This window comes from Zeus faber, assembly GCF_960531495.2.
Source record: "Zeus faber genome assembly, chromosome: 21".
Classification (NCBI taxonomy): Eukaryota; Metazoa; Chordata; class Actinopteri; order Zeiformes; family Zeidae; genus Zeus; species Zeus faber.
This window is the reverse complement of record NC_137208.1, coordinates 7206108-7227804: the sequence shown is the minus strand read 5'-3', so window position 1 is coordinate 7227804 and position 21697 is coordinate 7206108. Positions and strand designations below refer to the sequence as shown.

At 47.6% G+C, this 21697-nt stretch overlaps 1 protein-coding gene across 1 annotated transcript in view; it reads right to left on the bottom strand.

Moving 5' to 3' along the window:
• Positions 1–13926: 13926 nt before the first annotated feature.
• Positions 13927–21697, bottom strand: part of gramd4a (GRAM domain containing 4a) — a gene marked incomplete at its 5' end in the record, with an annotated part of 52967 nt that continues 45196 nt past the window's right edge. The window contains 5 exon segments of the mRNA XM_080022146.1: positions 13927–14272; positions 14643–14711; positions 16394–16484; positions 17527–17620; positions 18343–18487. Of these exon segments, the coding sequence (XP_079878272.1) occupies positions 14162–14272; positions 14643–14711; positions 16394–16484; positions 17527–17620; positions 18343–18487 (510 nt within the window). The 3' untranslated portion in view covers positions 13927–14161.

The window sequence follows — 21697 nt, the reverse complement described above, 5'->3', positions numbered from 1 at the left end:
AGAGAGAGAATCGATGGAATAGAAAATCAAAATGATGAACTGGATATATAGGAATCGGAGAACAAAGGGGAGGAGGGAGAGTTGTGCAGAGCTGGTGAGGACGTTTGCACCGATCAAGCAGGCAGGCGGGGTAAAAGACCGACGGGAGGAGGGCCACACGGACAGGCTGGAGACCACTCCACGCCCAGCGGCCTCAGCGCAGGGACACGGATCTACCAAGGACCCAATTGATGGGGCGCGCGCACGCACACACACACACACACACACACCTTGCTGCTGCTGCTGATAGAGAGAGAGAGAGAGATTTAGAAACAGACCAGGACCAGACAGGCGATTGCAGCCTCACAATCGGCTTCACAATCAGGGCTGATCTTAGCGCCGGCGTGTGTGAACTCAAGCCCTGCGCCACGTCTTTCGGGGTTGATCCCTAAAACCTCATCCTTTTTTCACTCTGGGTCCAGAAATATAAAAAATAAAATAAAAAAAAAACCCTCCCAGACCTGCGGCATATTGCCGTGAATTTTCAGAGGCGACGCCGACTGCCTTCACGGAGGCGCAAGGGAACGGATCACGAACGGCAGAGCACAGGTTCGAAAGCTGGGCGAACAAAACGCCCCCCCCCCCCCGGCACGAGGACAAATAAAGCGACATTTCACTCTGCTGATGAGTGGCGGTGAAGGGCAGGTCTCTCTCCACGGTTTCAAGCGAAGCGACGCCTTGAGAGGCTTGTTTACCGACTCTTATTTCCACCAGGGGACAAATGAGTCCGGCCTTTGCCCGGTTAACACTTTGAGTGGGGCAGATCTTTTCCAAGATCTCTCCTTTCTCTTCGACCGCAACGCGGTCGAATTATATAACCGGGGTGAATTATGGAGCGACACGTTGTAAGGCAGACGTGTTAAATGTTCTCCTCCTAATCTGGGCTGCGCCAATCATCGCGCAAGGCGCGGCCGGCCCGACAAATAACCTCTCGTTTGAATCCAGGTCGTCGTCCCCGTCGCACGACGCCGTTGGGGATCCGGTCACGCCCGAATACACTTCACGCATTTCATTCCCTCGGGAAATGAGACGCCCGTTTCGCAAAGGGAGGGGAAAGCCCTGGACTGAGTTACCCCCTTCAGCACCACGTTTTTCATCGTCAGGGACGTCAAAGGCATCGCCCGGGCGACGGCCGCGTTGAGAGGAGGGACTCATCATCGGACGTTACGCGGCCGCAGATGGACCGTCGTGGTCACTCTGACTCCTCTCCTGGAGCGCCCCAGGGCTTTGTTTTCGGTCCTCTCCTATTTCGCGTCAACGCTAATAACATTCCATCTGTTTGGCCAGAGGTCAAAATTCCCGCGGTGTGCTTACTCCTTACACGCTATCATGGTCTTTGGAGCTGCGCCGGTAAGCTTCCGTACTTGTCTCCGCCCTTCCGTAGGAGTTGGAGCACACACCAAGGCGGGGGGGAACGCGCGGATCCCAAACGGGCGACGACCGCCGCTCGCCCCGCAGCCCAGCGGGAGGTGGCGCCTCCGAGCTGGACTTATCGGCGGCCGGCCTGCCCCCTCCGTCGTCTGTCGATCAGCACCGGCCGCCGGCCCCCGCCGCCGGCCCCCGCCGCCAGCCCCCGCCGCCGGCCCCCCAGCTTCTCGGGCGACGTGGCAAATAAACATCATTAAAAAGAGGCGTCGGTTGCCCCCGGTGTGACACGCGCCATGCGTGTCGGGTAAACAGCTCATTAGCATTGCAAGGCATCGGATATATACTGTGTGGGTGTGTGCGCGTGTGTGTGTGCCTGTGTGCGTGTGTGTGCGTGTGTGCGTGCGCGTGCGGTTTGAGGGATACGGGAAACGGAGAGACTGGACCTACTCTCCGTGCGCGTGGACGCGCGTTCGACGCATTCACCCGATGGACTTGCCGCGACATAAAAGAGAAGCGTGCTTTTCCATCGAATAAATCCTCTTCGCACGTCAAGACGAGGTCCCTCGCGGCCCCGCGCCGCCGCCAAACAGGGCCTGTCAACATCGTGAGCAAATGTGTTAAAAATAAGAAACACAAACCACGATTCGCATAATCAGAGTTTCTGCGCAAATTATGTATCTATTTTTTTTATTATACATTTCTGGAGTAAAGAAAATCGATGCTTTGCCGAGATGTGTCCAGAAATCCAGTTTTTCCTTCAGCCTTCCAGCTCGTCTAATGAGAGCCTCGCTCCCAAACATCATTTCCACACACATCACACCCCTCGCTCGCCGGCCGTTCGATGCCGGGATTAAGTTGCCGCCGACGTCCGCCCCGCTTGCCGGAGGGAAATCTGGGTCCTTCGGGCGATCTCGGGGATGTCCGACGGGAAAATGAGCCTCTGCAGGTGGATGTGCTGTGCGCCGTGCTCTGGGTCACGCGGCGCTGTAAAGTATCCCGCACACCCACCTCATTTTCAAAGATATTAATCCGGGCCTCATTAAAATATTGGTTCTCGTCGTTCATAACTATTTGAGGCGCTATTAAGCGCTTAACTGTTAAAAAAAAAACACCGCTCTGCCGCGGCGGCTTCTCGCCGCGCTGAAACGCAGTCCCACCGGGCAAAGCTTCACAAAAAATGTGCGGAAGGTGCAGTTTGTAGACTTTACGGAACGGACCCGGCAGAAATGGAATATAATATTCACAAGTATGGTTTTTTGAGTGTACAATCCCATGAAAATAAGAATCGTGGCGTTGGCGTCGCCTTACAATGAGACCTTTTCATCTACGGAGGGAGCGGGTGCGCTTCACGGAGGCCGCCACGTCTCCTACGTCATTGGGAAGGGAGGGGTGAGGGGAGCTGGAGTGTGGGGGGGGGGGGGGGGCGGGGCTATTCAGTTGGTTGCAAGCTGCAGCCTTGCCGCTGGTTCAATGTGCAGGGAAACTCAAGCGTTGCATGGCGTGCAGGTCTAAAGTGTGTGTGTGTGTGTGTGTGTGGACATGGAGTCATCCCACCCTACATGGTGGAGGAAAACAGCAGTATAAGGAGATATGGAGACATTGGCATGTACATTTTCGTGTGTGCGTGTATGCGCGTGTATCGCTATATTCCGCACACTGCACCTTTCAATCTCCTTTTTCTTTCATGAAAGACCAGGATTAGAGCTGATCTCGGACTAAGCGAGGGCTTAAATCACGTCCCTGGATTAATGGGCGTGGCCTCCGGGCCGACCAGGTTGCTCTGGGCTCAGACCAGCACCGAGACCAGACAGAGGGATCCGACTAGTCCTTCACCACCTCAGTCCAGGACTCCCTAGTCCACAACTCGTTCATCTTAAATCAAGCAACGTCTCAGAAGGGGCGTTTTTAAATCCTGGATTCATTCCAGGAGGATTAGTTGAGGCCTGATGGAGATCAAACCCCGTCTGTGAACCCGCTCCTTCATGTTCCCAAGTTTATTCTGCCCTCTAGTTAGACCTTTTGGATTTCAACTAATGTAATGTAATGTAATGTGATATAATGTAATGTAATCTGGCTGCATCAAATCGAGCCAGGGCCACTGTCGCCGCATCAGGAAAAGCAGCAGTGACACAGGGAGAGTTTTATTCACTTGGTAAACTTTCACAGTCATCATTATGCAGAGAACAGCTGGACGCCCGAGGGAGCGTTCCCAGTGTGCATACGTACGAGTGTGTGTGTGTGTGTGTGTGTGTGTGTGTGTGTGTGTGTGCATGAGCGCGAGAGAGAGAGAGAGATTGGGGGAAATATTTTGGACTTAATTGGCGGCGGCATGTCAAATGTTGCCGAAAAACCCGAGCGGGAGCTCCCGGCATCTCCAAACGCCCCGCGCCTGACAAACAGAACAGAGTGCGAATGCGAATGGATCCGCTGCCGCAGGACGGCCATGTTCAGGCCACCGAGGCCCGCAGGGAGGGCGGCAGGGTCGCCAAACACACATTTGGGGTGTGTGTGTTCCAACGCCGTTCAAAAATAGGGTGAGGCCCCTAGGGCCGGCAGACTCACGCCTAGTCACACACCAACGGACTTCTTCTTGGATTTCGGAATTCCCGGACACATTTTTTCCCATCTGAAGAGAACCGTACGGAAATCTCTCGTCTGAAGTGGCGAGTGAGAGTGTCGCTTAAAATCGTACCTGTGAGTCTTGGGTCTTAAGTCCGAAATCCCGGCTCCTACAGTTTGATCTGGAACCCCAAGGCGCGGCGCATGGGACGGGGGGAAAAAAACAAACAAAAAACAAACCATTTAAATGTGCGGTGCTCGGAATTCAGAACCATTTAGAAGGCTTTTTCAATGTGTGGTAGTGTGTCCCTGCCGCCGCGCCCGCGTCAACGGTGCATGTTGGGAAGCACTCCACCACCGGGATGAGCTGAACAGGTTCAGGAATAAAGGAGTTTCCCGGAGCCCGACCCCCCCCCAAGGAGAAGGAGACCCCCCCGCATCCCCATCGTGGGAATTTCCGCTTCGCACCTACCGGCTGCGCTCGCTTCCAATGAGGGACCGGAAACGCTGGGAGTGCAGACGACGGCGAGTCCGACCCAAAACCGCGGCGAGAAACGGGAACGCGTCCGGTCTCTACGGAGACGGGTCTTCGCGTTTCCTCAAATATGACACTGGGACCCCGGACGTTCCTTTTAGAGTTAATGATGGCGAGGGGCTTGGGGTTGAAGGAAGTGCTTCCATTTTTGTAAGCTGCCATGTGTTTCATCCTGTTATTGTAATGCACGCTGACCAACAAATCTTGACTTGAAGGACCTCAGTCAACTGATGATCCCACTCTTTGACTTATAAGCCCTATATAATAATAATAATAATAATAATAATAATAATAATAATATTTGCACATTGTTGTTTGTCGGGAAAAAAAAAAAATCATAATAAATCATCGTTTCATAATATATTTGTGAAATCTGAAATCTCTCTGTTCAAAGGAGTCCATTAATTGGCTCCCGATCCTGGATCCCCGCCATTGGCTCCCTGTTCGGTTCAGAATCCATGTTGAGATTTTAATTGATCACTTTTGCGACACGTCTGGGTCTGACCCCGAGCTACATAACACAATATGTTGAGCCCACACGAGCCAGTGCGCAGCCTCAGATCCTCGGGCGGGCGGGGCCCAAAGTCTAGACTTAAAAGTAAGCGTGCTATAGTTATTTTTATTGCCTCTTTGTCGGCTTTTTCCAATTCAATGAATCAATTTAATTCCTGTTTATTAATGTTCCTTTGCCTTAAATTCATGATCTGAACGTTCCGCTTTTATTTATCCGTCGAATCACATTGTAAAATGTGTTTTTAAGGGTGCAATATGAATGAAGATATTATTTTTACTATTATTATTATTGTTATTGTTATTGTTACTATTATTATATGCCGCCTGGTGGTCGTTGGTGCACACTGCGGCTGGATGAATTCCGAATCACCCTCACACCGCCGCAAGGTGGCAAGGAGTTACCTGTGTACGGAGCTTTGATCGATGCACTGAACCAACGCTAATTTATCTCCGCCCCATACAGAGAACGCATTGACGCTTGACGAACACACTCATTCACGCTCAGCTTATCTTCCGTGCGTCCAATGGTGGAAATTCCTACTTGGCGGTCGGGACGTCTGACTGGAGAGGGATGAGGAAGGTCGCGCCTCGGGTTTCTGAAGTTTTTTTTTTTTGTTTTTTTTTTTAACTGAAATATGTAATGGTCCTATCAGGCCAGAGGTTCATCAGCTTGGAGGGTAAGATGACATCAGAGGCGTGTGATATATATAAGTAATAAAGGCCGCGTTATGAGGAGGACAGAGCCAAGGCCCCGACGAGAGGAAAACTGTGTCGTATCGGGAGGAAGAGCTGCGGGCGACCAAGAAACCCAGAGAGAAGAGAGAGAGAGAGAGAGAGAGAGAGAGAGAGAGAGAGAGAGAGAGAGGGAGAGGGAGAGGGAGAGGGAGAGGGAGAGGGAGAGGGAGAGGGAGAGGGAGAGGGAGAGAGGGAGAGGGAGAGGGAGAGAGGGAGAGAGAGAGAGAGAAGGGTTTGTCTGTGTCATACTGGGTGATGACAGCTGCTGGGGGGGGGGGTGGTCGTGGGGGTGTGTGCATTTTAACATTCAACTAATGAGGGTTGGACGGCCGGATGCTTGTCCTCTCCACACAATGAGACGGAGAGGTCACACACACGCACACACACACACACACACGCACACGCACACGCACACGCACACATGAAGGTGAATGTGTCATCACTCACACAGCCCTGAGTGAGTCATTAGAGCCTCTTCGGACATTTTGCTGTTCGCGAGCATAATAAAGTGGTAATCCGTGACATTATTTCGTTTAAAAAAATAATAATAATAATAAAATAAAATAAAAATGTGCTCAGAAAGACCCATCGGGTGTTTTTGTGTTTTTTTTCATTAGGCAACGCGCCCCTCTACGCGCGGCCAGGGATTTCGGGGCCCCACGAAGGGACATCACCACACCGGTGCCCCAGCTACCCCGCCAGCGCAGGCCACGCCAGCCCTGCGCAGCTGCTCTAACCGCCCATCTCCAGAAGCGGATCGACCCAATCAAAGCCTTAAAAAACGACTCTCTGGCAGTGCAGTATTTACTGTAGGATATTTACTGACACTGTGCACACATGATGCAACGCTCTGCACACAGTGCACAGAGGAATTCACTACTTGATGCAAGGCTGATGCCCCCTCCATAAGAAATGTGCTGAAGGCCATCTTTTACAGTCTCAATGTCATTTAAATGGGAAAATTCTCGAGTGGAAAATTCTGTCAATAAATATCTTTTCAATGTGCATTAACCTCTTCAATTAAAAATAGGGACGACATCATCGTCTGGGGAATGATATAACAAACAAAAGAAGACAATCCGCAGCAGATTTCTCAGCCGGGCGTACATTCCAACTAGAGGATACGCAGCTGTAACAGCAAAGAGATGGAAAGTGGAAAACAAAATGGAAATGGAAATGCGAGAGGAAAGGTCGAGTGGTCAGCAAATCAATAGGTTTCTTCCAGTCGGTTGAGCACGAAAAAAAACAAAAACGTTCCGGCGATCCGGGCCATTACTATGGGATGTATCTTGCTCTCAGCCTGTGGGCGTCACACCGGCACCCCCTCCCTCGCAGTTCACTGTCTGCAAGTACTGCTCACGCCTAGTTTGAGGGCAGGACTTCATTGAATACATAATAAACATTAATAAAAATATAATAAAATATTATATTAATGATGATAGGTTAATAATTCAAAATTGAATTATTATTTTTTTTAACCTAATTTACTAACATTTTTTTAGGGGCCCCGCCAGTCAGAGGCCCTTAGAATCGTCCCAACTTTTACCCCGTGAGGGACCGAGCCTTCGGACACGGGAGCAGGTAGAGGTAGATTGAGGTGAAAACTAGGATTTATTGACCAAATAAATATAATCAACTTAAGACGGTCGGAAAACAAGTGGAAACTTTTACAAACAAACTCAAGTTTGACAAAAAAAAAACCTTAAAAAACGAAGTCAAATGAACTTAAACGGGGGATAAGATGAAGAGCGCTGGACCCGCCAGACGGACCTGACCAAACCAAACAGGTGGGAGCGTACGTCGGGACACGACCAAACCAAAAAGACACAAGAGGGGTGAAAGAAATATCCAAAGAAAAATGCGATATTAATAATATAAAACGAGGGACCGAATAACACAAGTGCACATGTCTAAGTAACAGCAAAATAAATACAAAACACTCGTCTATAAAAGGGATAATGGTTAAAGGAAATACATAAAATAGGCCCTTTTGAACGTTGTACGTGCATTACGAATGTATATAAAATGTAATAAATAAATAAATAAATAGATAAATAAATAAATACATAAAAATGGACAGACAGACAGATGAAAATAGATAAATAAATAAATAAATAAATAAATAAATGAACAGATAAATAAATAAATAGATAAATAAATAAATAAATAAATAGATGACTGAATGAATGAATGAATGAATAAATAAATAAATAGATGAATGAATAAATAAATAAATAGATGAATGAATAAATAAATAAATAAATAAATAAAAAGGGTATAAGGCCAGCCAAAACAAACCTTGTGGGCGTGGCGGCGTCCATCACGCCCCTCGCATGGCACCGCTGCCTGTCAATTTGTCAATATGGAACATTCACAAACAAAGAATCCGAGCACCGCCCGGACGGCGCCACCCCCGAGAGGCCACATCCATCGATCGGACGCAGGCGTCGTTTGGAGCAAGAGGAAGCGACCGCCTCACCCCGCCTTCCAACGCCGTCGCCGCCGCTCCTCTCCGACGACCTGTCGCTCGTAGGCGTGGCCCCTGGCTTGTGTACCCAACTCCCATTGGGCGGCCCTTCTCTGACCTCTGAGCGGGAGCCAATGAGGCCGTGCGTCAGTTTTTCGGGCGGGAGACACGCCCATGAGCCTGTTCCAGCCGGAACGGACGGAAGCCCCGAATAGAAAACCTGCTACAGGCGAGAAAGGTAGGACTACTAAACTTTTTTTAGTTATTTATTTATTTTTTTTAAATAAAAAAAAATGATTTTGTTAGAATGTTTTGGAGAACTAAGAGATTGTATATTCTAACAATCCGGTACAAACTACTCTATAGTTCATAGCGGGGGGGGGGACCGGACGGTCTGACCGGCTCGTTTGGGTTGACGCCAGAGAGAGCGACCGACTTCCTGTCGCCCGCGTCGCTGCGCGTGTGAACGGGTTTCGAGTGAAGACGAAGGTGTCCCTGGACGTTGAAAACAAAAAACAAAACAAAAACAACAACATTTCAACTGCACTTTCAAATGGAATTCTGGGATTCTATGGTCCTGGTAGGGTCATCCAACACTGACGATGTCATGGATTCCCACTTTAAATATGACATAAAACGTCACTCAAACTCATGTGATCTCAGGTAACGTTTCGGGGGGTGTGACCATAACAAGAAAGGTTAAGGGAACTAAAAAATAAAATAATACTCCGCCATAATAAGTCGGTGTCTGCCGGATCTGTGGGCGTAAGAAAAAAAATGGACGGGCTAAAAAATACAGCGGATCCGTCAAGGGCAGCAGTGGGGCCGGCGGGCGACCTCTGGCGTGTCCTATAAGGAGATGTTGAGCCTCCCAAATGACATTCAGGTCGTATCGTTGGGGCCTTCCACGCCGAACGGAAGCCGGACAAAGTGGACAAGGAGCGTGCCTGAGGATAAACGGGTGAACGCATACTTTGTGAATGGGCAGATATCAATGCGCACGGCACCGAAAAACATGCACGATGGGCGATAAAGTCGGATCAATCGATTTTTCTTAATCTGCATCAGGGCTGCAGGCAACGTGCATGGACGTCCTTGGTTTGACGTCTAAAATATTTAATGTCTTTATCTTTAAGGACGTTTCGTGAAGAGATACACGTTTCTTTGCACAACGTGGAAGAGGGGTGTCATAAAATTGGTCATGTACTTGAGAAATTGGATACCAGGTCTCTTAAAATAGTCCTTGCGCGCCCTCTGGTGGTTCTATGTTTTATTACAACGGGGAGCCTCCACAAAGAGGTGAAAGTTTATTATTGAGACAGGGATTAAAATTGGGTATTAAAATGGTATATTCACCAGTTGATGTTGTATTGTTCACCGCTGATAGTCTTGGAGGAGACAGAATTTAGGATTCGCCTTTCCGGCAATAACAGCTGAAAGCATTTCAAGTAGAAATCTGTTTTTTTTTTTTGTTTTTCTTTTGCACCTTTTAACACTCGCTTCAAAATTCCGCCCGTCAACTCAGCAAAGGCATCAACGACGAAAATGACACAAAAAAAAAAAGACCAAGGGGGAAAACCTTAAATTTGTTTACTTAAATTAAAAAAATTACATCACATTTTCCTTTACAGTAGGCATCATTCTGTTATTTTCACTGTACATGAACACATAATCATTTTTCCATACAAATTTTCCATTCTGCCGGAAAAACAAACAAAACAACAAACAAACAAACAAAAAAATAATAATAATAAGTCTTCGACCTTCTGCGACCGCGAGGGAACGTCTCGCCTTCTCTCTGTGTTTCACCGCGGCAAAACGCCCGCAGCTCGGTGTGGCGGGCTCGGCCTCCCGGCGGTGCCGAGGCATCGAGGTCACTCAAGGTCACGGACGGCCGCGCCCGCGGAATCGAACGAGCCGGGGGCCCCGGACCCAAGCCCAAGGATTCCTCTTCTGATTTATAATTGTTTTTTTATTACCCGTGCCGGCAGACCCGTCGGATCTGGAGGCGGGGAGCGAAAGGCTAAACGGCGGTTAAATGGCCTCAATGCCTTATTGCAATTTGGGGAAAGCTCCGCCCACCACAGGGCAGTACTCATTAATAGCTGAATCAACAATAACACGCAGTAAGGGCCGGGGCCCATCACACGTTTAAGCACAAAGAGCAACAGCTGGACGGGGAGGGCGACGCCGGCTTCCGATGAGGGCATTTTGGAATTAACCCCAAAAAAAAAAAAAAAAAAAAAGAATGCCGCCGTTTTTCGTCTCCCCAGTGATTTCCCGTCAACGTAATGTCGTTGCTGAGCTAAAGATGAATAATTTTGTTCCTAAAATGGTTTATTATTCAGTATCTGAAGCGCTAACGAAATCACCGTTCCACATTATTACACCGTCAGTCGGTATTCAAATTCCCTGCGATGCTTTTTGTGCCATTTGCTGATGGTTTCCTGTTCTCTTTTTATTTCTTGTCTTTTGCGGTGAAGAGAGGGTCACATGACCGGGAGCCGGGAGCCAATGAGAGTCGAGAGCGCTGTTTCAGGGATTCGGTGCCGGCGTCCGATTTTCACCACTCCGGCCCGCGTAGGGGAGCTCAAACCGGACGCTCCACCAATAGCAAAAAAAACCCCCCGAAACAATAAAAACATTAACAAAAAAAAAAAAAAAAAAAAAGCCAAACAGAAAGAAACGAGTTGAAAGATATCAACTTTTTTTTTTTCTTTTTTTAACCATCTATCTGTAAACATGAGCTTAGGCAGAATATGGCAGATGGTGACAGAAAACAGCGATTTGGCAAGAGGGAAAAAAAACAACCAACAAAAATAAAAGCCCTGTACATTTCCACTGCGTTACATTCTGTGCGCAGGTGTTGATTTAACCCCTCGCTGGCTCCCACGCACCCTGATCGCAGGTTAAAAACTTTCAAGGACTACGTCCGTCCGGCTGCGACGGCCTTGAAAAAACAAAAAAAACAACAAAAAAAAAAAAACAGGGCTCGGAAACCCGGGGCTGAGACATCAACCGGTTCTCCATGAATCCCCTTTGCCCCCCAGCCCCGAACAAAAATACCAGTCCACTTCACGGAAGGCAGCCGACCACAGAGGCCTTTGCTTCTGGTCAGAATAACAGATTTCCAAAATAAGCGTGGAATGGCGGCTCTGTGCAGCCTGTACAGATTGAGAACCGGTCCGTCGCCTGGAGGACAACTTCATACCTGGAGTGGACGAGGGCGTTGGCGGACGTTAAACCAGAGAAACTAAATGGACGACGCTCTGGGACATTTTCGTGTTTTTAGTCTGAAAAGCCCCCGCGCTCCCGTTCAGAGCCCACCCCCCCCCAAAAAAAATCATAATAATCTCTCTAATAATCTCTATAATAATTACAATGATTATCATTATAATCATTATTATAATAATAATAATAATCTCTCTCTGTCTCTATTCATTAGTTTCCGACGTCAAATGCCGAGCGACCCCGGAAAAAACGACGACTCGGGACGAATCCATTCAAGTACCGATCCCCAGGGCGGTCCAGGCGGAGTCCCTCGGCCCTCCCCCCGAACCCCTTCCTGCGTTTCCCCCGAAAGATAATAACGACAGCGACGCCGAACGAGGGAAAGGACGACGACGACGACGGCGACGACAACGGCAACAAAAACCAAACGACAACAACAACACCACCACCACCAACGAACAACACCACCAACAACAACAACAGCGTCGTTCACATCTTTCGACAGTAAAAGCGTTTTGTGCGTTGTGCAAAGACTCAATCCGCTGCCCCACAGGGACAAACCCCCGCCCCCCGCCCCGCCCAACCGCCCCCGCCCCCGCCCAACCCCCCCGCCCCCACCCCATCCCCCGGGGCGGGGCAGCGTTTCGGGACGAACTGGACCGGCCGGTAAGCTCGCCGTCATCATAACATCCCAATCCAGCAGTGGAAAACCGGACGCCAACCGAAAAATTGAAAAAGTTTGAAACTTTTTTTTTTTTGTTTTGTTTTTGTGTTCAAACCCGGGTCCCGACGGCGCACTGCAGATGATCCCACACCGGGGAAAAAACAAATAAAAAAAATAAAAAAAAACCAGTCAAAAACAAACGGGGTCATCCATTCGCTGATTCCTAAGCTGCATTCTGGGATCATGACAGACCCCGGCGGTGGAGGTGGTGCAGAAACAGGCGGGCGGGGTTCCCCGCGCGACGCTGGTTTCAAACCTTGTGCTATCGGTCCGTCGGGCGTCGAAGCAAAGCTTGGCCGCTTTTCAACCCCCGCGCCTCATTGAAAAGTGGCTTTCCCCATCGCTCACCGTACGAGTCACACACACACACACGCACGCGCGCGCACACGAAAAAAAAAACAAATAAAACCTCCACGTCGAAACGCAACGTCACAACGGAAGCGACGCCACTCATCGTTTCTAGTCTCTCGCGTCGGGAAAAGTGCAGATTTAAAAAAAAAAAAAAAAAAAAAAAAGGAGTCGATAAAACCCTGAAGAAACCCGATGGGACGCCTTGGCGGTGCCACCCCTTGTTTTGTCTTCCGACCGTGTAAACTGACAATCCTGTGAACGATTCCAAAAGGGCGGCAGGAAGGTCTTCTTCTCCACGTTCGCCCCGTCGGAACGCACCGCGGCCGCAGCCGCAGCCGGGCGGAGCGCTTCTCAGCCGGCGACCATGCTGCCGCCGCCGCCGACACTTTGATGAGCGACCCGGGGCTCCCGGGTTGGAAGTCTGACATCAATTGTGAGCCCGTATCCAGGGCCAGAGCCACGCTTGCAAATTTTTTCCCCCCAAATTTCCCCGACAGGTTTGGGCGGCTCCCGGGAACAGGAAACAGCCCTGCGCATACTAGCGGGGGTGATTTAGGGGGGGGAGCGAAAGACCCCTAAAAAAAAAAAAAAAAAAAGGATAAAAAAATCAACAACAAAAAAAAAAAAAATTACAAAAATGAACCGGTGACATAAACATAAAGGCTCAAGGTTCGATGCCTTTTCCACAGATAAACCAAATAATTTGAATATTTTTATTTTTATTTTATTTTTTTACCAACACAAGAAAGATCGAAATCTGCTTCTGTCAGGACGAAGACGCCCCCCGTGCTGCGGATGTATTGATTGTTTGCAGAGTAATTTGGTCAGACGGTGTGCTTCTTTAAACACACACACACACACACACACACACACACACACACACACACACACACACACACACACACACACACACACACACACACACACACACACACACACACACACACACACACACAGAAAAATATACAAACCCACAGGGAAATAATGAGAGGATTCTTCAGATTCAGTCACAAAGTGGTCTGTCTGTCTGTCTGTCTGTCTGTCTGTCTGTCTGTCAGTCGGTCGGTGAGGTGGTCAGAACGCTGGAAGAGGAGAACCAGCTCTCTCTCCGGACGATTTATTGATTGGTAAGAACCCCCGCCTCACCCCTGCCTCACCTCCGTCTCACCCCTGTCTCACCCCCGTCTCACCCCTGTCTCACCCCTCAGTCTCATTAGAAAAAAAACAGTGAAATCATTTTGTTCTTTTTTTTAATCTTTCACCCTGAGCAAGCCCCCTCCGCCCGGCCCCACCCGGCCCGGCCCCCCACCCACCAACACCCATTCACCTGTGACCAAGTGGAACTAACTCATCAACCCACACACCCTTGCGAAATATCCCCCCCTCACCCGTCTCCCTCCTCCTCGCCCGTCGCCCTCCTCCATCGCAAAAACCTCAAGATGGAACCGACCGCACGCCGGACGGCGACCGTCGACGAGGAGGTCTCCATCCGTTCCATCCGAGGGAGGGGTGTGATGTGTGAGGGGATCTTTCGCGATCTTCCCAGAAGACCCCCGGGGCGGAGGGTCGTGGGGGAGGGTGGGGTCATCGGGGGGGGCGGGGGGGGGTCTCCCGTCCCAGGGCCCGGGTGGACCCGGGGCTAGAGCTCCGGGTAGCCCGGCGGTTTGGTGGTGGTCATGATCTTCATGTACTGGGTGAAGATGGCCTCGAAGGCCTCGTCCCGGTGGATCATGGCACCAAACACCAGCGGCTGGAGGGACAAGGAGGAACCTCGTGAGCTGCAGCGCCGAAATTACTCAGGGCCCGACTAATTCTGGTCACCCAGTTGCCCCGGGCAACGAAATTTGGGCCCTTGCCGACCATCTTGTGCCGTCTGGCTACCCCATGGTGAAACAAGTGAGAATAATATAATAATATGGGATCATTATCACTCAATTATGAAGTGATTCCGGCAACCATTTTGTCCTTTTTGGCAACCAATAGCCAATGCAAGGTTGCCAAATTGGAACGTGTGTAGTTGATTTCATGCAGTAAATACAATGTGGCTTTAAGGAGAAAAACAAACATTTAAATCTCAGTGGAAACGGGATGAAAATTCTGTTTGCTTCCTGCTGTTGTACCTTCTGCGTGGAGGGCGTTGCTATGGAGATGCCCATTCCACTTCCTGGTAGGACAGATAACACCTTGTACTGCGGAGGACGAGAAAACATCAAATGGACGAGTGGAAAGAATCTCGTCACTGTTCTTAAAGACATTATTTTAACCTTCACGTAGTATGTGACCCAACCCAGCAAAACCCATCGCACCCGTCGCGCATTTCTAAAATCGCCAGGAGCAGCCAAATAAGTTGAAAAAATCTTTCCAGAGGGATTTGATTGGATTTTTTCCAGATTCGTGTTCCTTTGTAATTATTTTTGTTTTTTTATCTCTGAATGTATTTTTAAAACCAAGTTTTTTTTTATAAATAGTAGAATAATGTTAAACCATGGAGTTTCCCGTTAGACGACATGGGTAAACACAGTTCACCTATCGAGACGCTAAACAGCACTGATCGATCGTTCCCTTAAATCGACCGTCCAGGTGAAGATCATTCCTCCATATTCCATGTGATGTAAAGTCACGATGTGAAACCATTTTGATAGAGTTCAAACTTCAAATCATACTACTTTTGCACACACACAGGGACATATTGTGTAGGGGGCGTATACCAACGTAAACCAACGAAGAAGTAATGCTGATGTCACTTCCGTAAACAAGACGAGGATCTGGTTTTACTTGTCTGTGAAAACTTGAATCTCTGTGTTGTTATGGATGATGAGAAGCGGGTGGAGGAAGATCTAAATCATATCACGGACCTTAATCTAACCAGTGCGATATATCCAAGTCAGTGTAAGCAGCGCATACTGGACTTCATTTTCCGCGATGATAGTCAGTTCTCCGACAGTGACGCCATGAACTACAGCGACGCTGAATCGGCCACCGGCGTTATCCCGGTCTTGGAGAACATTTCAAACAGTGGATTTCAACCTGAATGTCACAATGAAACTGAATATTTTCAAGAACCAATGGAGGAGACCAACGACACGCCCGTTGTTGTTACAACGGAAGAAGTTGATGACGTGATGAAGTCTGTTGAGGTTTGTGATGCAGATTATGAACAAGTAGCAATGGACAAGATTCTCTAGTTTACCTGCAAATGCAGCCAGGGACCAAAAGAAAATGAAAAGAGGCCACAAACAGGCTCTCAGTGTGTAGCTGGGGTAGGGTGCGAGTTAACCCACATAATAACTCCACATAAGAACTTTAAAAATATTTGGCATAGGCACATTTATATATTAAATTATACACCAAGCTTGATATACAGACTCATATTATTGATAGACTCTACATTTTGTTGTGTTGTCCTCACTATAAACTCCTAAATGATTCAACTTTTATAAAACATGTATATTCTTACTGTTCAATAATTGCCTTTTTAAAAACAAAAGATGTGGTGTGTCGATGACGCTGTTAAACATTCCCTAAAAACACAAGAACAATGCAGAGATTGCCCCATTCAGCAAGGTGTCAAGTGGCCATGTGACAAGTAGCCATGTGGCTCTATTGGTCCTCCAAACCATTTGCATTCTGGGAGCTGGCCGAATCAAGTTAAGTGTGGGGGGAAAACTTTGTGATTATCTCAGAAACACAGTTTGCCACACCCTTGTCAACAAGGGTCATCATAGCTTTAAAAATGTTTTCTTGATTTGCACAAGTGACACCTTGTTTTGAAGCTTTGGTTCTTCACTTTCGAATGATGTCAGACATGTATTATTGGATGGACAGAGAATATCGGTTTATCTAGGTGAGTGAACTTGTGGACGCACGGTACCTTCTGGATGTCGGTGATGTCGATCAGCTTGATCACTTTATTCTTCTTGGACGAGCTGGATCTGGAGCTGGAGCTCTCGAAGCACAGGTAACTGATAGAGCAGAGAGAAAACACACATACAGTGACACAGACCGACATTAGTGTAAGACGGACAGTGAAAGAAAGAGAGAGAGAGAGAGACGGACAAATGAAGAGAGAGCGAGACAGAAATGAAAGACAGACAACAAAAAACTAGGCACAAAAGGGAGACAGGTGAGCAGATAGACGGACAGAGAGACGGTCTGTTGAACGTTCTTGTAGCGGCACATTATTTAATAACACTGTGTAATAAATTCCATCTGTTTGATGATGTGGTGATGGCATATTGTGGAGGTTACAACTGTTTTGCGATGAATAATTCAACACATTATGGAATAACACAGCAAAATTGAACCAAATTATTCTAACTAACTGTACTAACTGAAACAAAACCGCACTTGCGGGATGCGGTCGGGACGAGGATTGGCACCGCCAAATTTGAGACCATGCTTCCCCCACGGAAAAAGATGGCGCAGTAGGAGGAGGTGGAGGAGTTCAGGTATCTCGGGGTCTTATTCACTCAATTTGAACCGGTGGGTCCTTCATTCCCACCCTCATCTACGGCGTAAGCTGTGGGTGGTGACCGAAAAAATGAGAGCGTGGATGCAAGCGGCCTAAAGTGGGGTTTCTCCGTAGGGTGGTTGGGGCATCTTGTAAGGATGCCCCCTGGACAGTGTTGAAAAATGGATGGATTGATGGACAGAAAGATTGCCGTCTACAAAATGTGGGGAAAAAAAAAAACCCAGTTCAAGATGTTTATTACAGGGTTATGTTTATTTTTAGTTATTATTGGTTTTTTTTTTAATCATTTGCGGAATCATTTTCTTTCATTGTTTTCTCATTATTATTATTATTTTTTTTCTCGTGGTGGTCTGAAATGAAAATGATCAATGAATCATTTATTACAAAGTTTTAACAAAATGCGTTATTAGATAATAAAAGTCAAATGTATTCCATACCGGTGAGTTATTATCAAGTGCGGGTGTTATTATAGAATAAAGGTGTATTCTTTACATTTATTCATTCTTCGGGAGTTGAGGAAACAGACGACTTACTTTTCGGTGACGTATAGAACTCCGTTTCTGATGTAGTCCGTCGGCATCTTCCTGTCCCTGTTTATCAGGCAGCACCTCCACCCGTTCTCACACACTGACGGTGAAAAGAAGGGAACACGGGGTCAGACACAGTCGCACTGCGGGAAAATACACGTCTTTAAATGTATGAAAATGGTTTCACTCAGTGGTTTGAAAACACTTTCAATGGAAGCCAAGCTGTTTGTCTTCTTCTTCTATTTTAATATTCGCTGTCGTCCTTTTTCTGAAATTACGATTTTCTGTTAATTTTTTCATCTTTCTATCTATCTATCTGCATATCTATCAATCAACATATCTATCTATATGCATATCTATCTATCAACATATCTATCTATCTGCATAGCTATCCATTTATCTATCTATCTGCATATCTATATCTATATCTATATATCTGCATATCTATCTATCTATCTATCTGCATATCTATCTATATATCTGTCTATCTCTCTGCATATCTATCTGCATATCTATCTGCATATCTATCTATCTGCACATCTATCTATCTATCTATCTATCTATCTGCACATCTATCTATCTGCACATCTATCTATCTGCACATCTATCTATCTGCACATCTATCTATCTATCTATCTGCATATCTATCTATCTGCATGTCTATCTATCTGCATGTCTATCTATTTGCATATCTATCTATCTATGTATGTATAACAAATAGATATAAGAATACCAATATTTAAAGAAATCGTAAAACCAGCGGCAGTGTGAAAGGTGAACGTTGGCCGGTCAGGGGGTTATAACTGCAGTGTGGCCGCTCACCCGCCAGGGGGCGCTCCGCCTCCGTCAGGTTGAAGATCTCATGGAAGGCTCCTTTCTTGGTGCTGTGGGAGCGTCCTGCCTCCTCGTCCCTGCTCACCCCGCACGGCACCGCGGCCAGGCTGCTCCGAGACACCACCGGCTGGACCTGGAGAGGGAGCGGGGGGAGGAGGAGGAGGAGGAGGAGGAGGAGGAGGAGGAGGAGGAGGAGGAGGAGGGTAGAGTGGGAGGAGGGAGAAAGAGAGAAGGAGGGATGGAGAGAGAGAGAGAGAGAGAGAGAGAGAGAGAGCAAGAGAGAGAGGGAGGGGAGGAGGGAGAGAGAGGTGGGAGGGAGAGAGAGAGAGACAGACAGAGAGAGAGAGGGAGAGAGAGGGGGGGAGAGAGGTGGGAGGGAGAGAGAGAGAGACAGACAGAGAGGGAGAGAGAGGGAGAGAGGGGGGGGAGAGAGAGGGGGAGGAGAGAGAGAGAGAGAGAGAGAGCGAGAGAGAGAGGGAGGGAAGGAGGGAGAGAGAGAGGGGGGGGGAGAGAGAGGGGGAGGAGAGAGAGAGAGAGCGAGAGAGAGAGGGAGGGGAGGAGGGAGAGAGAGGTGGGAGGGAGAGAGAGAGAGACAGACAGAGAGAGAGAGGGGGAGAGAGAGAGGGAGAGGTGACACACGAGGGCGGCAGAGGCCGGGAGGCGGTGGAAAATGGTGGGAAGGAGAGAGGAAACGATGAGGAGAGAGGGAGAGACGGAGAGAGAGGGTGATGGAGAGGAACGCGAGAGGGCGACAGGATGCGAGATGGTAGGAAATGGTGGGAGTACGACAGGCACGATGAGGAGGGAGGGGGAGAGAGAGAGAGAGAGAGAGAGAGAGAGAGAGGGATGCAAGAGAGGGAGAGGACGATTGGCAGAGGGAATTGGTGGGAGGAGGAGAGAGAGAGAGAGAGATGCGAGAAATGGCGAAAAGAAAGAGCGAGGGGGGGGCGACATAAGATAGAGAAGGAGGAGAGGGAGGGAGATAGCAAAGGAGATAAGGAGGGAGAGAAGGAGAGAGGCGTAGGGGACGGATGACAGGAGGGATCGGAGATGAGTAGGCGACATGAAGGTCGGAATGCGATGAAAATGATGAAAAGTGACGAAATGACAAAAAGCAGAGAGAGGGAGAAATGGAGAGAGAGAGCGAGGGAGGAGAGGCGGAAATATGTTCAATATTCAACACACTGATTGGGGCTGAGATCAGATCAACCAAAATAAATTGAGATGAACTAAAATAAACAAATATAAGACAAGACAGTACGTTATGAATAATTCAGCATCGTCTCCAGCTTCTCGTTGGCAGTGATGGGGTTAAAACGCGTCACAAAACAAATTGAGATGAATACATCTAAATGAAGACTGCCTGACAATTTAAATGAAAAAAATTATTAAGAAAATATCAAATTAACATAAAATAAATAAATACATGTTTTTTTTTTATAAAAGAGCATAAAATAAAATACTAATTTAACATGATCAAAAATGTATAATAAAAACATAATAAATAGATAAAAATAAAAATTAATAAAAACAACCTGTCCAAAAATGCATATTGCAAATCAAGGCAATATTGAAGAATATTTGACTGTATGTTCCATAGTTTGATATAAATCAACATTTTCTTTTTTTTACCGAGTAACTAAGGTGGCATTTTTCCTCTGCTTTCCATCGACTTCCACTGCTTTTTCCAAACCGCGAGTAGAAAAAAAAAAAAACACTTTACGACTAAAAGCCCAAATTCTGAAGCGAGCGGAACCGTGCGGATGAATCAAAAGGGACCCGAACCGGAAGTACACCGCGGGGCCGCCCGGTATCGGTGACGGGCGGTATCCTCTCAAAGTGCGTTGTTTCAACATGTGCAATGTTTTGGGTTCGAGGGCTGTTTTTGAACCTTGGTTTGAGAAAGCAACGGAAGGGGGGAAAAAAAAAACCAGAACCTTCAAATCAGGAACTCAAAGCGCGGCGAGGGATGCACATACGTTGTGAAAAACGTCAAATATCACTTTAACAGGAGAGAGCGAGCGCGGTCGGTCGCCGTGCCGACGAGCGGCCACCTCCGCCCCCGGCAAAATAAAAAAAAAAAACCCTCCCCGAAAAAACCCCGAGGGCGAGGCCGGGGCTTCTCCACGCCCCGTCCGATTCTGGGTTGCGTTTCTCCAGAAGGGGAAGACGCTCCGCGGGGCGTGGTTCGTTGAAACCGCGACGCAGAACAGAGTGAATTCTGGGAAAAATCGAAAAACAACCAAAGCGACTGCACAAGGCGAAGGGACACAGAGGGATTTTCTGGTGACTGGGTTCTATTCGGGCGGGCGTCCTAGCTCCTCTAAAACTACGGGGCTTTGGAGTTGACTCGGTGCTCGGCCCCTCATTCCAGCGGAGAGGCCAATGGACTCAAAACGTCTCGTGTCCCGTAAAAAAAAAAAAAAAACCAAAAAACCCCAAATCCTCCGATCGAGCCCTCCCCTTCCCCCAGTTTTGGGGCGGCTCAAATTTAGCACCGGGACGACCCGCTGTGAAGCCGTAGACCTGTCAAGGCCAACGAGGACATTTTGATCCATTCCGTGCACAGACGGTCGCGCTCACACACACACGCGCACACAGTTTTCAGGCGATTTGGGGGGCACACCCAGGCACTAGTGGGGGTTAGGGAGGGTGTGTGGGGGGTCCGAGGGTCCCTACCTTCTCCATGCCAGAGAGCTGAGAGAAAGAAATGACACAGTGTTCCTGTGACCCGGTGACACACAGCCATGCACAAATTACACACACACACACACACACACACGTGCACACACACACACACACACACGCACACTTTGATAGGTATGAGGACATTGTTCATAACATCCCGCGTTGCGATCACATTAACTGACGCGAATTCAACCCCAACCTCGACGACGTTGAGATATTTTTCCCCACATTTGTTGGCCAAATCAGCCCCATGTTGAATTTTTGTAATCATCATTATTACTATTTTAGAATTTATTATTTTATTTTATCATTTCAAAAAACATTTGAGTCCATCATTATTTATGTTTAGAAAAATTACAGTACAAAAGTACAAAAATATTTTCAATTAGACTTTTTTATATATATATATATATATATATATATATATATATATATATATATATATATATATATATATATATATATATATATATATATATATATATCTTGTACACACACACACACAACCACACACACACACACACACACACACACACACACACACACATATATAAACTGTACAGACACATATTCACAGAAAATCCTCATAACAAACCTGAGCGTATATATTGAATCAACACAGACAAACTCATAATCACACATATGTCGTGTATAA